General features: G+C 35.9%; 2 protein-coding genes across 2 annotated transcripts; both read left to right on the top strand.

Annotated features, from left to right (window-relative positions):
- The first annotated feature begins 3,487 nt into the window (after positions 1-3,487).
- LOC113782069 lies at positions 3,488-5,865 on the top strand. Its single transcript, XM_027327981.1, has 5 exons — positions 3,488-3,665; positions 3,765-3,852; positions 3,941-4,046; positions 4,240-5,082; positions 5,770-5,865. Exons 1-5 carry the CDS (start codon positions 3,488-3,490, stop codon positions 5,863-5,865), a joined length of 1,311 nt encoding a protein of 436 aa, XP_027183782.1.
- Positions 5,866-12,394: 6,529 nt separating this feature from the next.
- On the top strand, positions 12,395-13,275 carry LOC113783764 (protein ASYMMETRIC LEAVES 2-like). Its single transcript, XM_027329977.1, has one exon. The coding sequence runs from the start codon at positions 12,395-12,397 to the stop codon at positions 13,049-13,051; it is 657 nt and encodes a 218-aa protein (XP_027185778.1). The 3' UTR covers positions 13,052-13,275.
- Positions 13,276-14,329: the final 1,054 nt, after the last annotated feature.

The following is a 14,329-nucleotide window of genomic DNA, read 5'->3' as shown; positions in this document are numbered from 1 at the left end:
TTAAGAAAAAATTTTGGATATGGTAAGATGAGGATTATTTATTGTTCACTAGATTTGTCAATCCAATAATTAAACTCATGACATGACAGAAGTTGTTATTCATTACTTTTTTAATTTTGATTAATCCTTTATGGGTTATTCTAACGTAGATCATACCTAATTTATCAAATGAATTCACACATTAACAATTATTATCCTATTTTATATTTATATTTTTTTCTAATTAATATTACTTTTTCAAAATATGAACACCTGAATTCCATCTTAATAGGCACTAGTTAGACAGACTAATCTTTTATATACTTATAGTAAATATTGGCTGTTCTAGATGTATATCACATCTGCTACATGAGATTTGATAGGAATTTCTTTTTTTAAAAAAAATTTTGCCTATCTGCTACATGTCTTTGATATATTTGCTACTTTTACTACATCTTTCAATGAAAATATAAAATTATTTTTGATATAAAAAATGAAAAGTATATAATTTCAAATAGACTTGTTAAAAAAAAAACATTGCACAAAAGTATCCGAATGCTTCTGCCAATAAATAAACAACATGGTCCAATAGACCAACACAGCCCAAGAAAGCCCAAAGGAAGGGACAGTGATTGACGGAGGGAACGATGCAGCAAATTGACGAGGAAATGAATGGAAAAGTAATGAATTAATGTAAAGAAAATCAAACAAAACTTTTTAATCTATAAGTTTCTTATAGTCGAGGAATCTTCGAATTGAAGCAATTTATCGACCAACGCAGCAGCTGTCATTTGTTTCTTCCAAGTAGATACACAGTTTTTATGTTCTCACACCCCCCCTCTCATACCTTAGTTAAGAAACACACACACACACCGGATATAAACTAAACGCACAACCCAACCCAAAAGGCATATGCTGACTTATGGGTTGAGCTGAGGAGCTTATATCCAACACACACACACCTCTCTCTATCGATGTGGGAGGGAGAACAATGGAGGGAAAGGGGACGGGGATGGCTTAGAGCCTTAAGGAAGAACCCACACCACACACCTACACACCTCGCCTTGATTTTGTTTCCTCTCATACACGCATTAAATTGATAACCATGATGGCCAAGAAATTACCTATATATTGAAGTTGATATTTGACCAAAAAAAAAAATTATGGCCAAGAAATAAATTTTAAGCAAAATTGGATTTTAATCTCTTTATCATGATAAATCAGGATGTGGGCTCAACTTTATTCTGCTGAAGATGCATAATTTTATTTTCAGTAGTAATACAGGGGTGTAAATGAGTCTAATCAAATCGAATATTCTAATATTTAAATTTATTTGATTATTTTAATGAGTTTGAAATCTTATTCAATTTTGACTCATTCATTTATCAAATTGAGTTTGAACTAGTTTTTTTTTTTTTTTTTGAGTTTAAATGTTATCGAACATAAAATACTATTCAAACTTGACTTGACCAGTTAACGAACCAAACTTGAACGAACTCTAACCAAAAGAGAACTCGATTCGTCGAGTATTAATTAGTTTGGTTCATATTTTGACCCTAACTATGTCATGTTTGACACCCCTTTTTTTGTGTCTATTCAAGTGTTTCTTTTACTAGAAATGTTTAGAATCATTTTTACAAGGACTTATCATAGAACAAGCAAGAAAGTTTTTCTCCATTCTAGAATGCAAACAAGATTTAATAATTTTTTTCATAGCAGAAAAAAGCACACTTTGTTGTGGCTGTTGAAACAGAAAGAGCCAAGATAATGATTTTCGTAAAAAAATTGAAATGATCCATACGTAATTCTTAGACCAAGAAATCATTGCAGTTAGCTAAACCCGCAATAGGTGTACTTCTTCTAGTTGCTCAAGTTCTATCCTTATGATTTAGTTGTCAATTGTCATAATAGAAATGAAACTTATAACACATGAATGAATAAATTTTGACAAATCTTCTAAATTTTGACTTTAAGTACTTTTCAGCGTCCATTCCTGCAATTAGCATCAAAACAAAATATCAGTAGAATCCACCCAATTAATGAAAATATTTAGTCAGATAAACGTGCATTAATACCCAAAATACCCCACTAAAATGCACCCTATCACATGATATAAAATATTCTTATGAATGATGAAGATAATAGAGGTATAGCGATATACATTAGTTGATATTAATTTATATGAATGTGATAAGATTATAAGGTAATATTTAATTAACAATGGATGTCAATATAAAATTACTCAATTTTATGCCTTTTGAAAAAATAAAATAAAACTTATTACCAACTTTATTGCAATCACAACAAATAATAGATACGAATCAAATGTGTACTTAGTACTTACATACATAGATAAATAAACATTACATGCACATCAATCATCAAGATTATAGTAAGAATATATATATATATATATGAAAAAAAGAGGCGGAAAAGCATAAAAATTGAAATTGAGATTTAATGAACTTATCAAAAGATTGCTTTCTTTAATTAAGTATTTAATGCATTAAGTAGTAGTAATTGAGAATTGAAAGATGGAAAAGCATCATCCAAGCTTCAATGGTGGCTGGACTAGAAGACGGTTTGGAGGAACAGGCACTTGGAGCGACTGGAAGTCTGGAAAAAAAAAAAAAACCAGTGACGATGAAAGAAGGCTGGATTGAGATCAATCTCCTCCGGTTTTGACTTTGTTGTGAATAATAAAATTGTAATTGCAGGAGAGTGATGTTACGACAGATTTTGAAGAAGTATTGGACTATATCTCCATCGCCAACTTATGAAACGCTGTACTAAGTATGGGTTGCAATATCAGCTGATGCCAATACGTATCGGCCAAGTCATAACCGGAACGGAGGGGATCGGTATGATACCGAACTCTGATTTGCGGATATTACCATATTTGCGATGATTCACTCTGACTCGGTCGATATTGGCTTATTCGAATTCGTGATGTATGATATCGACCGATATATCCGAGTCAACTCGGAGTCGATTCGAATATTTTTTTTAAATTGTGCTTTTTTGTATTTACTAATTTTAGTAATTTTTTCAGATTTTTTGGAAACTTTTATGTGCTATAATGTGCATATTACTTGATATTCAACCAATATGCAGCGACGGATGTGGAACAATCGAGACTGCGACGCGACCACGACCCGCAACAGCGAACCATAGTACTAAGTAGAATGCGACTGGATGAAGACGATTCCTCACACCTAGTCTGCGGTCCAGAATTGCATCCAGAGGTGCCAAATGTTTCTGTCTGCACACTGCAGATGTCCTTGTACTTGGCGCTTTTTGTCTGTCTCTATTGGCAAAAACCTTTAATAATCCGCCGGCTACAGCCGGGGGTTGCACATTTTCTAGAGCTAGGATAGTACGTGATGGGAATGGGATGGACAGACATTCCAATTGGAGTATCATTTTGCTCATTATATCAACAGCAGTTCCCCAGGCATCGTTTACTACTGAGTTTGTAAAGAAAAACTAGTACTCTTCTTGACAAAAGATGAGTATAAGGAAAGGCGGTGATGGCATTGGCACGCGCAAAAACATCCCCAATCCAAGGCCTAATCGTACCAAAGACAAGGATGAAGATCTTCTGTTGTTCAGGGAACTGCATAAGCGCGAAAAGGATCATGTTGTTAGCCTCCTTGCGCCTGTTTCCGACGATTTTGAGGCAAATGGTAAGTTCTTTAATTCACAGCTGGAGCTCCCCTCAAGATATCCCATGCAGCTTGTGGCTTGCATTAGTTACTGATTAAGTTGGTGAAAGTTATATCCAGGATATGCACTCAACGGAATGGCACCAACTGGGAAGAAGGGAGCAGCATATGATCCACTTGGTGAAGGTGGGAAGAATGACTATGACTGGTAAGTAAGATATCTGTCTGTATAGTAGCTATTGAATCATGGAAGTTTCAGTAATAATTGAACTACACAACCTCTTGTCAACATTAAGGTTGAAAACTCCTCCAGCTACGCCTCTATTTCCATCTCTTGAGATGGAAAACGGCCCGGAACTGGTCACTCAACGGGAAATACCAATCGTACAACCGCTTTCAAGGGTATGTCTTTTAACTGTTATTCTGTCTATGGAAGATATATGCAGCTGTTTTGATAAAATTTTGCGACTTCAATTGTAGAAACTAAGAGCAAGTGTTGAGGCTGTGTAATATTGCAGAGCTAACTAACTTCTTTATTAACCTGTGCCTTTGAATTTATCGTGTGAAAGTTTTTGTTTAAGTTTCATTACAACAGTTTGCAGGCAACTTAGCTGTGGAAAATGGAAGCATTAGACCAACCAAATCTACTGGTTTGAAACCAATTCTTCCGCCAAGATATTCTGCTTCAAGTGGGAGGCCTAGTATTTCGACACCTGAAAAAAAGAACATAAAAAGTGCACCAGTGGTGAACCAAAAAACGAACCAATCCTACTCTGATCTAAATCTTGGAACTACCAAAAAAGCTTCTTCCTCAGTGAAACCTGTCGACAATAGGGAACCCAATTGGAATTTATTGGCTTCAAATCTTTCAAAAAGCATGGGCATAGGCATGGATTCAAGTACCAAAGCAACCAAACAAAAGAGTAGGGGAGTGTCACCTGTCATGAGGTCAAAACTGCCTGCTCAAATTCAAGAATTGTCTGACGAAACTCCTTCCAATCTAAGGACTGATGGATCAACTTCAGCTTATCGTGGACGTGCAACTGCCAGCCAGCAAAATCCTTCAGTTTCCCAGAAAAGACCTGAATCAGTGACTAAAACAAGGAGACAATCATGCACTCCAGGTACCACGAGGGGCAGCAAGCAGGACGGTGATGGAAATTTAGGTTTTGAAAAGGATAGAACTCAACAAGCAAATAGAGAACAAGTTTTAGGCAGTCGGATGTTAGACAGGTTCTTAAATTCCAGGATGTCTAGCAAGGATGACAGAAAGCCTAAGATCAAGCTAAACGCTTCAATGAATGAAGGCTCTGATGCAAGGAAGTCGAACATTGAAGAAAGACGAAACACCACAAAATTTAACACTTCCATGAATGAAGACCCTGGTTTTGGAAGATTGATGTCCAAGAGTTCCCTGGATATGGCTCTCAGGCATATGGTATGGCTCTGTTTGATCATTCATTTAATGCCAATCTAGTCCAATAAACTACTTCTACTTCCAATTAATGAAGGTCAGATCATAATAAAAGTTACTAGTTAAGCTGCTTAGATCATCCCCTCTTTCGTTACTGCATAATTGATTAGGCCTATGTTTAATTAGGTTAATCAAGATACTCTTGGTTGAGAATTCCTTCTCTCATGGGCAAAGCACAACTGCACAAAATATTTTGGATTTAGGCCTATGCTTCATAACAAATATTGTTGTGATTTTAGTGGAGTTAATCAGACAGGATTTTACCACTCAAGTGCGAAGAGGAAACGAGAATGCCTAATCATGAAACTGTACGTTAATATAAGACGAAATATAAATGAGAATCTGGCTATGCAATATTGAAGTTTTCAACAACTAGAAAACGTCAATTAGCACTGCTGCACAGGATCTTTTTGGACTGTTGAGGCAAAGATGAACATTTCAGATATGACAAGTTGTAGCAGAAGAAACCTTAGTGATTTATGTATTAGTCATGACCAGATCATCCTAGATTATGCAGCTAGTTCTTGACATGTTTCCTGATTCAGCTTTTCATTTTATTTTGTATTCTGAAAGTTCGATTTATCATGAACCATGATCTTTGCTTGCTATGGTACTCATCTCTGACCCTCTTAATTATGTTTTGGAATGCAGGAGTTTCAAAGAGATTCAGGAAGTAAAACCAAGAATGGCATAATTGCCGGAAGAAGATCCGTATCTGTGAGCAAAAGGACAACAAGTGGTTTGTAAATTGCAGAAGGTTCATGAAGTAAAAACTTCAGCAGAATGAAAGAATAGAAGCAGAGGGTACTCAAAAGCCGGTTTCGTTGATTCCAATTACCATGTGTTGCATATGTTGCCTTTTTTGTCCTTCTTCTTGACCATCTTTCTTTTTGTATTTGAATTGAAATGTCAAAATTGATGTCAAAAATTTATTTGCTTCTATGACTATAAGCATCTCATCTACTGATGATGGTTACACAAGTAAGAGCCTTTTCAATTCGGCTTTTGGTAGTTCTAAACCACTACATAGCACTACTTGATCATTTCCAATTTTAGGGTGGGTTTGATAAAATTGATATATGAAAACTGAAAATTGAAAATTGAAAATTGAAATCTAAAATCGAAGTTCATTAAATTATTCAATATTTAAGTAGTAAATTTGATACATATGAATGTATATATGATAAGTGAATACCTTATCACTTATTTTTGGAATCAAATTTTGTTTAGAAAATTTAGTATCTATCAAACGCAATTGAACATATCAAAATATGAACAATTAGTGAAAAAAGTTGGTCACAGAATTTTCATATGATCCTTCTATCTAAAATTCTTTTCTCTCCCTTCTCTCTAGAACTCTTCCAATCGATATCTTTTTCATTTCTCCCATGGGAGAGAGATCAAATCTGATCTTTCCCCATAGGAGAAAGTATTCTTTATAGTTTTTAGTTTCTCTTATTTGAATAAATTATCTCGTAGGACTTCATAATGAGAGATTCTTCTTTTCTAAAATTTCCTAGTGAGAGTTTCTTCTCTTCTAAATTATTCTAGCGAGAGTTTTATTTTCTTTTGATTTTTTTCTTGTGAGAGTTTTTAGGTTTTTATCTTTATGAAATTTGAGATTTTGTAGATTTTCAAATATGCAATTTCTCCATTATTGTCAAATCTAAATTTCTCTTTGGACTTGAACCAGTTTTAATCACATTTGATTGTTAGCAGACATGAACTGATATATTGGGTCACAGTGATTCATCTGGACGGAAGATATATAGGAGCATCAATGTTATCTTTATTTGTATTATTTTCTTAGATCTATTATGTCTATTGATTTTAGATCTATATGTATCTGTGTCATGTTTGTTTGATGTATTTTCTGCTATTAGTGCATATTTGTTTGATTGAAACGATCTTTTCTATAAAAAAAAAAAATTAAACCATTAATCTGTCACTGTATATTCATACTTGGATTAATCTTCTATACACTAACAGTGTATATATTTTTACCATTGGATACCTGACACATAATCCGAATTTGAATTTGAAATCTAAATTTTCATATGTATCGTGCATCCAATCGTGATAGTGTATACACTGTCAGTGTATATAAAATTTACTTATACTTAGATGATGAGTAAATTTAAGTTCATAAAAGAAAAGATTAATCCTTAATTTTAAGTATTAAATTAAGTTATCAAACAAAGTATCAAACTCTTTAAGGCCCTAAGTCCCCTAACCACAGACTACTCCAGAGGACATTTTGCTGTTGTTTAATGTATAGAATACCACCAGATGAGCAGTCCTCAACAGGGATTTGTGATATGCTCTTAATAAATACACTTTAGTGTTATATCCCTTAAATATATGTATATTTAACATTCACTAATTGTTGGTGGATCAAAAAACTTTCATAATATTAGCTAAGAAAATACGTTTTATTTAATGTACAATGTAAAGTGGACTGTAATGCTAAAAATATAATCGAGTCCCCGATGCCACTTAAAAAGGATAAAAAAAAAAAAATTTCTCCATTAGTTAACATAATTCCTATATATTTCTTTTACCAACCTAAATCAAAACTTTTACTATTTACTTCTTTCAAGATTTAGAGATTGATTATTTTAAAAAAAAAAAAAAATCAGTGTCTAACTGGGCCGGCCCAAGAATTGATTACTGTGAAATATGGCAGACTAGTCAAACGAACTTGGACTACATTGACCAACTCTCGATGGGATCCACTAATGGTCACCACCAACCCTGCCAAGAGAGCTCTGTTATTGGTTTTACTATGGTCAGTCATTGGGTTGTGGGTTTCCCTGAGGTAGTGTGTGCGTGTGTTTATTCCCAGTTGTTGAGGTGGATATGGAAAATTAAGGAGTGGTAAAAGCCGTTGATGAGCCTTTGGTAATAGTCTTGATGTTTCCCCTCCCCCGTTCCCTCTATCCCAAATCGATTGAGAGTGATGTGTGTGTATACTATTTAAGGTCCTCAGTGTGGCCTGAAAGTCAGCATGCCTTTTGGGTTGGGTTGTGGGTTTCCCTTAGGTAGTGTGTGCGTGTGTTTATTCCCGGTTGTTGAGGGGGATGGTCAGTCATTGAGCAACTCGTAGATTGAAGATGATTTATATTAATCAAAAATTGTTCCCTAATAATAAGGGTCTAACCAATTAATGTGATTGGTCAATTTTGAGCTTATTACAATAGGTAACAATTAAAATTCAGGGCTACTGAGTGTCCACAATACATTGTGACATAAAGGATCGAGGTATTTAATAAAGGATTTGAAATTCTCGCAACTACCTATAGTTGTTTATATTATTTAGGAGGTATTTAGATTTGTAAATTACCAAATATTCTAGCATTTAAAATATGTTTTAATGGTTGATGTATTAACAAACTCAATTCTTTTTAAGTAATCCAAATAACTAGAGCGATTTGGATGGATTTCAAATCTTTCGTCAAATTGCATGCAGATTGAGAAAATTGAAAATCTGTACCTATTGCAGCTGCCAACTATGAGGGTTAGAAGAGTAAAGGATAGCCTAGCATCAAAACATTTCGGTTTTCTATATTAGTCAATGAGTGATACGAGTTTTGTTCAAAGAAAAAAAAGGAAAAAAAAATCTCTTTGTTGAAAGGGTTGATTATAGAACACTGAAACCCCAAAATTTGAGTACAAAAGTTTCTCAATGCATTGTACCAATGTCTAAAACTTATGGGGCAAATATATACCTTTTATTTTTTGGAAAACACGAACCAAGATTATCTTTGGCCCAAAAAAATCAACAAAAGAATATTGATGCACTAGTTACACACGTTGCAAAAATTTCCAGTTTGAATCTTATATACTTGTAAATAATATATACGCTATCAGTGTATATAAGATTAATTTCCATCGTTTTACAAAACAATTGTGAATCTACATGTTGGTTCTTTGGTAACTATCCTTTTCAATTGCAAGATATTATTAGTACTACGAGGCTTAGCCTTCTTGCTTTCTAGTATGCCAAATTTGATAGTACTTAAGGACATGTCATTATGTACAGTCCAAATCCAAGAGAGGAGCCCGCAACCCCAAACATGTCCTACTTACCAAAACAAAGTAAATCTTCACTTATTTGACAGACACAAATACACAAGACAATAAAGGAACACAACCCCTATAACAACGAAAACCAACAACTATAGCCAAGCATAATTAGATCAGGGAAGAAGAAAAAAGGAAGAGTCATATCACGACAGAAGACAACTCGCTCTCAAATCTCTGATGTCTGAATAAATAGAGCTAGGCCAGCCCAGCCAGCCAGCAGATTGGGAGGATTATATACTTATTCCTACCATTTCAGCAGCAGATTCAGAAGCAAGAAAATAGAAAACCTCATCATCACATTCTACCCTTCTCCCTTCTGAAGTCTGATCCCCCCCACCTCCCACTCACGCGCTGAGCTAGTAGTAGTTGTGATCTTTGCTTTCTCCGCGTTTCCTTAGGCTCTGGTCTTGGGGGACTTTCCCCCGCCGATACCTTATTACCCTTCCTTCCTCTCCTCCTCTCCCTCTTGTTCTGTTCTCCTATAATTTTACCATTTACCACTGCTAGTACTACTCGAGTACTCAGCATAAAAAATACTACAAGCCCTTTTGGATTTTCTCCCTTTCTCTCCACCTTTGAGTCCAGTACTACGCCAAAGTTCACGCTCTCATTCTTTCTTTTTCTCTTTCCGGCTGTCTCTATCTCTATCTCTACGGATACGTTGAATTGTTTGTTCACGACATAGGAGTCTTCCTTTTCTTCCGCTTCGCCTACTTTATCACCATCTTTGTATGCTTGTTTCCTGCCATTTTTTCGTTTCTTTTTCATTTCTTTTACTAAGTTAGTAGCAGAGAAGGGCGAAAAGTTTGCAACCAAAAAAAAAAAGAAGATCCCATTTGCATGATTGTTCACTATTTTTAAGCCATTCCCACCAAAAAAGGTCAAGAAAAGGCCACTGAAAACCCATAGCTAGTCATCATCCATATGTATCTTCTCACGGGACAAGACTAAAAGGGAAGAAAGATAGCTGCGCGGTAGGCTGGTTCTTGGATTTTGCCTTTTTGGTGGTGGCTTCTTGAGAGAAGGAGGAGAAGAGGGCTTTCAACTTTCAAGTCTAGAAAGTTGATTGAAAAGGGCTTTGCATTTTGCAAGATCCAATAATAATCCAACTTGCTGTGTATGCTGATCAATATCCTATCATATCATACCGTATCATCACCCCGTCTGTCAACAGAGGAGCCAAACAAAAAGGTGCTGTAGAAGGAAAGAAGGAAAAGGTTTGACCGAAGAAATCGAGGCACGCAAACTTTCAAGGAAGGAAGAATAGAAGAGAGAATTAAGGAAGAGCCCCATCACCACCAACTTTTATTCTATTCTCAGTTCTTTATCTTTTATAATACTACAAGGTTTGCATTTTCTTTTTTCTTTTCCTTTTTTTTCCCTCTTGGCTACTACTTAGACTGCTATCATTTTCGTACAACTACACTCATTTGTTTTTTGGAAATTCTATATATATTCGTAGTAGTATGTGTGATTAACAAAAAAAGAGAAACAAACTAGCTAGTGAGTACTGAGGAGTGGTACTGAACTGAGTAGTGACATCTCCCTCAGTCTCCTTTTTTTTTTTTAACAGGTAAATGAAGTAATCTTGCTCTCTGTGCTTTCCCTTTTCTTTTCCATCACATCTGCTCTCAATCCCACAAAATCCCTCTTGGTCATAGTTATGAATGAAATGCAAGCAAGATCTTCCACTTCTTAGCATCGAAAATAGTGACATAAAAGGAGAGAAAAGTCTTACTTTCACGAGATCCAATCCACAATACTACCGGTAAAATCTTCCTTTCTTGCATTGCTAACCCTAATAATTTAAGGTATGTCCACACATAGTACGCTGTTTGCACGCACACACACACACGCACGAGCTCACACATATATACCATCTTTTTTCTATAATTTGTGTCTTCAAAAAAGTCAAGAAAATCCCAATTAGGGTTTCTATCCAGCTGTCTGAATGAAGATACATGTATCTTTGTCCAAGATTTCTTACTACAAACATGTGACTTGGTTGCAAATTTCCCTGAAATCTCCCTTGTTATTAGGAATTCAAATTAAATTGAAATTCTCCTTTCTTGAACATAGCTGGTCACCTCAAAATAACCAGCGGATGACAAAATCTTTTTGCTCTTTTGGTGAAATTAAGGAAGCCCTTTATAGTTTGTGTCCAAGATATTTTCAAGGGCAAGTACTTAATTTTAATTACGCCTTCCAAATTGATTTCTTCAATTTTTTTTCTTTGTTACATTTTCTGGCTATTGAATTTCAAAATGATTGTTCAAGCTCCTTTAAAGCTGCTTAACTTGAACTTTTGATCTCTTTTATTCTTTTTTACTTTTGCTCATCTTTCCACTCAATTTTAGCTTCCTATATCTCATCATTGAACATAAAGAAGAGAAAGAAAGCCGCAGACTCCTACAAACTCGCAGCCGCAAAATGGATTGGGGTTTGCTTTGCCATGTCATTTCGTCCTTCTTTCAATTGTTATGTCAAGGAAAATATGTGAACTTTTTCCTATCCTAGGCTTGCAGCCTATCTATTTTGACCTCTCTAGATTTTTATCTCTTTTTCTCTTTTCTTTTCAAAGTCAAAAGAGAAAATAGGAAATGAACAGTTTAGCCTGAAAGTATCGGTCTTGATCTGTTTTTCCTATTCTTTTTCCCTTTTTGTGTTTCTTTTTATTCTTTTTTTTGGGGGAGGGGGGGTGGGGGATTGGTTTCAGTGTGTGGAATGGGTAAACATATGTATACGTTTTGGATTGTCTCTATCATGTTCTCTTTATTCTTCTTGTGAGAAGAATATTTGCACTTCTGAAAAGACCGTCTTGTAGCCCGTATCTTTAGATCCCTTTTCTCCACATTTTCTCAACATAGGTTCCCAAAAAAATAAAAATAAAAAAGGGACATTACAAAATTTGGACCTTTTCCATGCATTTTCCCTTGAATATTTTCCATACCTACTCTATGGAGATCCCAGATCCCATCTAAGTTATAGCTTCCACTTTCATCATTAAAATGCTTAAACCTCTTTTTTTTCCTTTTTTTTTTTGTGTTTGCTTTCATTTATTGCTTTATGTTTTTCTTTTTGGCATATTTGATGTGGGATTTTTTTTTTTTTTTGTGTTTGGCATTTTAGGATAAGAGGAGAAGATACCAGAGAAGAAAACACTAGTAAGCTGCTGTACTAAGTTGTAGTCATGGCATCATCCTCCAATTCACCGTGTGCAGCATGTAAATTTCTCCGTCGAAAGTGCCAGCCAGAATGTGTCTTTGCACCATATTTTCCACCGGACCAACCCCAGAAGTTTGCAAATGTGCACAGAGTTTTTGGAGCCAGCAATGTAACAAAGTTGCTCAATGAATTGCAGCCCCATCAGCGAGAGGATGCTGTCAATTCCCTAGCTTATGAGGCCGACATGCGTCTCCGGGACCCTGTTTACGGCTGCGTAGGGGTCATTTCCCTCCTCCAACACCAGCTCCGCCAGCTTCAGATGGACCTCAGTTGTGCCAAGTCAGAACTCTCCAAGTACCAAAGCCTAGGCATCACCAGTCATGGCCTAATCGCGGCAGCGGCTGCTGCAGCCACAGCTACAACTCATCACCATCATCACCCGCAGAATTTAGGCATCAACTTCATCGGTGGAGGTGGAAGTGGCCGCGAGCAGTACTACCATCATCAGTTTTTCCCCAGGGATCAGCAACAAGTGATCCGGGCTTTTGACGGGGGCAATAATTATGATGCCAGCAGCCTTCTTGCCATGAATGTTTCAGCAAGCATTGGGCAGCTGAGTCAGTTTCAGCATCCAAGAGCTGCTGGTGGAGACGGCAGACGAACGCCCATTGAACCATCTTAGGGTTTCACATACTTCTTGGACTGAAAACCCTACCAAAATCCACCTGTTGTTGGTAAAAGGAGATGCCCTTACCCAGCTGCCCTAGCTGTTGTTGGGTTCTACTCCTTGTTGCTTTGGATGTTACAATATTGCCTTACCATATTGTCATCATACTCTGACAATTATTATGCTAAATTTTTACAAGTTCAATCCGACTAGAATTTTGATGAAATCCCATTTTTCTGCAATATATATGTATGCGTAAACAACTTAGACCTTAGCTGGGGTAAGTTGACATTAAATGGATGCCCATCTTTTGTTTTACTCTTTGTTCCTCGGATTTTGTTTATATTATGTTGTAGTAGAATTGAACTCTGGTTAGAATTAATGTCTATTTTCAACCACTTATAGTTTTGGGATACTCTCCCTCTAACCCTTCCTTCCCTACAGTATAAGTTAAAGTAGGAACAGGAATCGTCCATCAAAAAAAGAAAAAAATTATTATAGTTTGGGGTTCAGGCTAAAGGAATTGTAAGCAGTAGCTAGCAATCAGAAGAAAAAGGCATTTGGTCATGGCAACATGTACTTGGCCTTTGGAACTTAGCGGTTTCACAGTAACAAGAATAGTCGGCAGGGCCCTTTAACAGTTCTATTTTGTTGTTACCTCCTTGAATCTTTGACATTCTACAGTCTTGTGGGAGAGGCAGGGAAGACAGCAATAATAGAAAGCTTTAAGCGAAGAAAATAAAAGAAGTTAAAATGCATCTCTGTCGAATTTTCATACATTGCCAGGTTACCAGACAGTGATAATATATTGGCAGGGCGAATGGTCCAATAGACTGTTTAAGTTTTATGAATTGTGACATATGGTGTTCCAAACTCCGTTCTCATCAATAATTGAATCGTCAAATGCTCAAAAGACAGAATGTCTCTGCCAAAGTAGTGTTTCTTGGATAACAAGTGGTACGTGGTCTGAATTAAAATGAAAAAGATTGGATAGTTTATAAGCAAAATATTAAGGAGGGGAAGTGAAATAATTAGTGGTTTATTATAACCATTGCAATATTGGTGCCCCTGCAAACATTTTTTTACCCTAACACAACTAAAATTTTGCCAAATCCATGGAGCTAATTAACCATCCTAACAAAACTAGCTAGTTAAAAAAAAATTAATAGGGACTCTCCAAAATGGCCAAGAATAGTTGCTCACGTACGAGATGGACAAACACTGTCAGTCTGAACGAGTCGAACTTAACCTAATTTTAAGAGTGTGATCTCTTTTAGGTTTTGCACGCATTTT

Source organism: Coffea eugenioides, chromosome 9 (genome assembly GCF_003713205.1).
Source record: "Coffea eugenioides isolate CCC68of chromosome 9, Ceug_1.0, whole genome shotgun sequence".
Lineage (NCBI taxonomy): Eukaryota > Viridiplantae > Streptophyta > Magnoliopsida > Gentianales > Rubiaceae > Coffea > Coffea eugenioides.
This window is presented reverse-complemented; position numbering and strand designations above follow the sequence as displayed.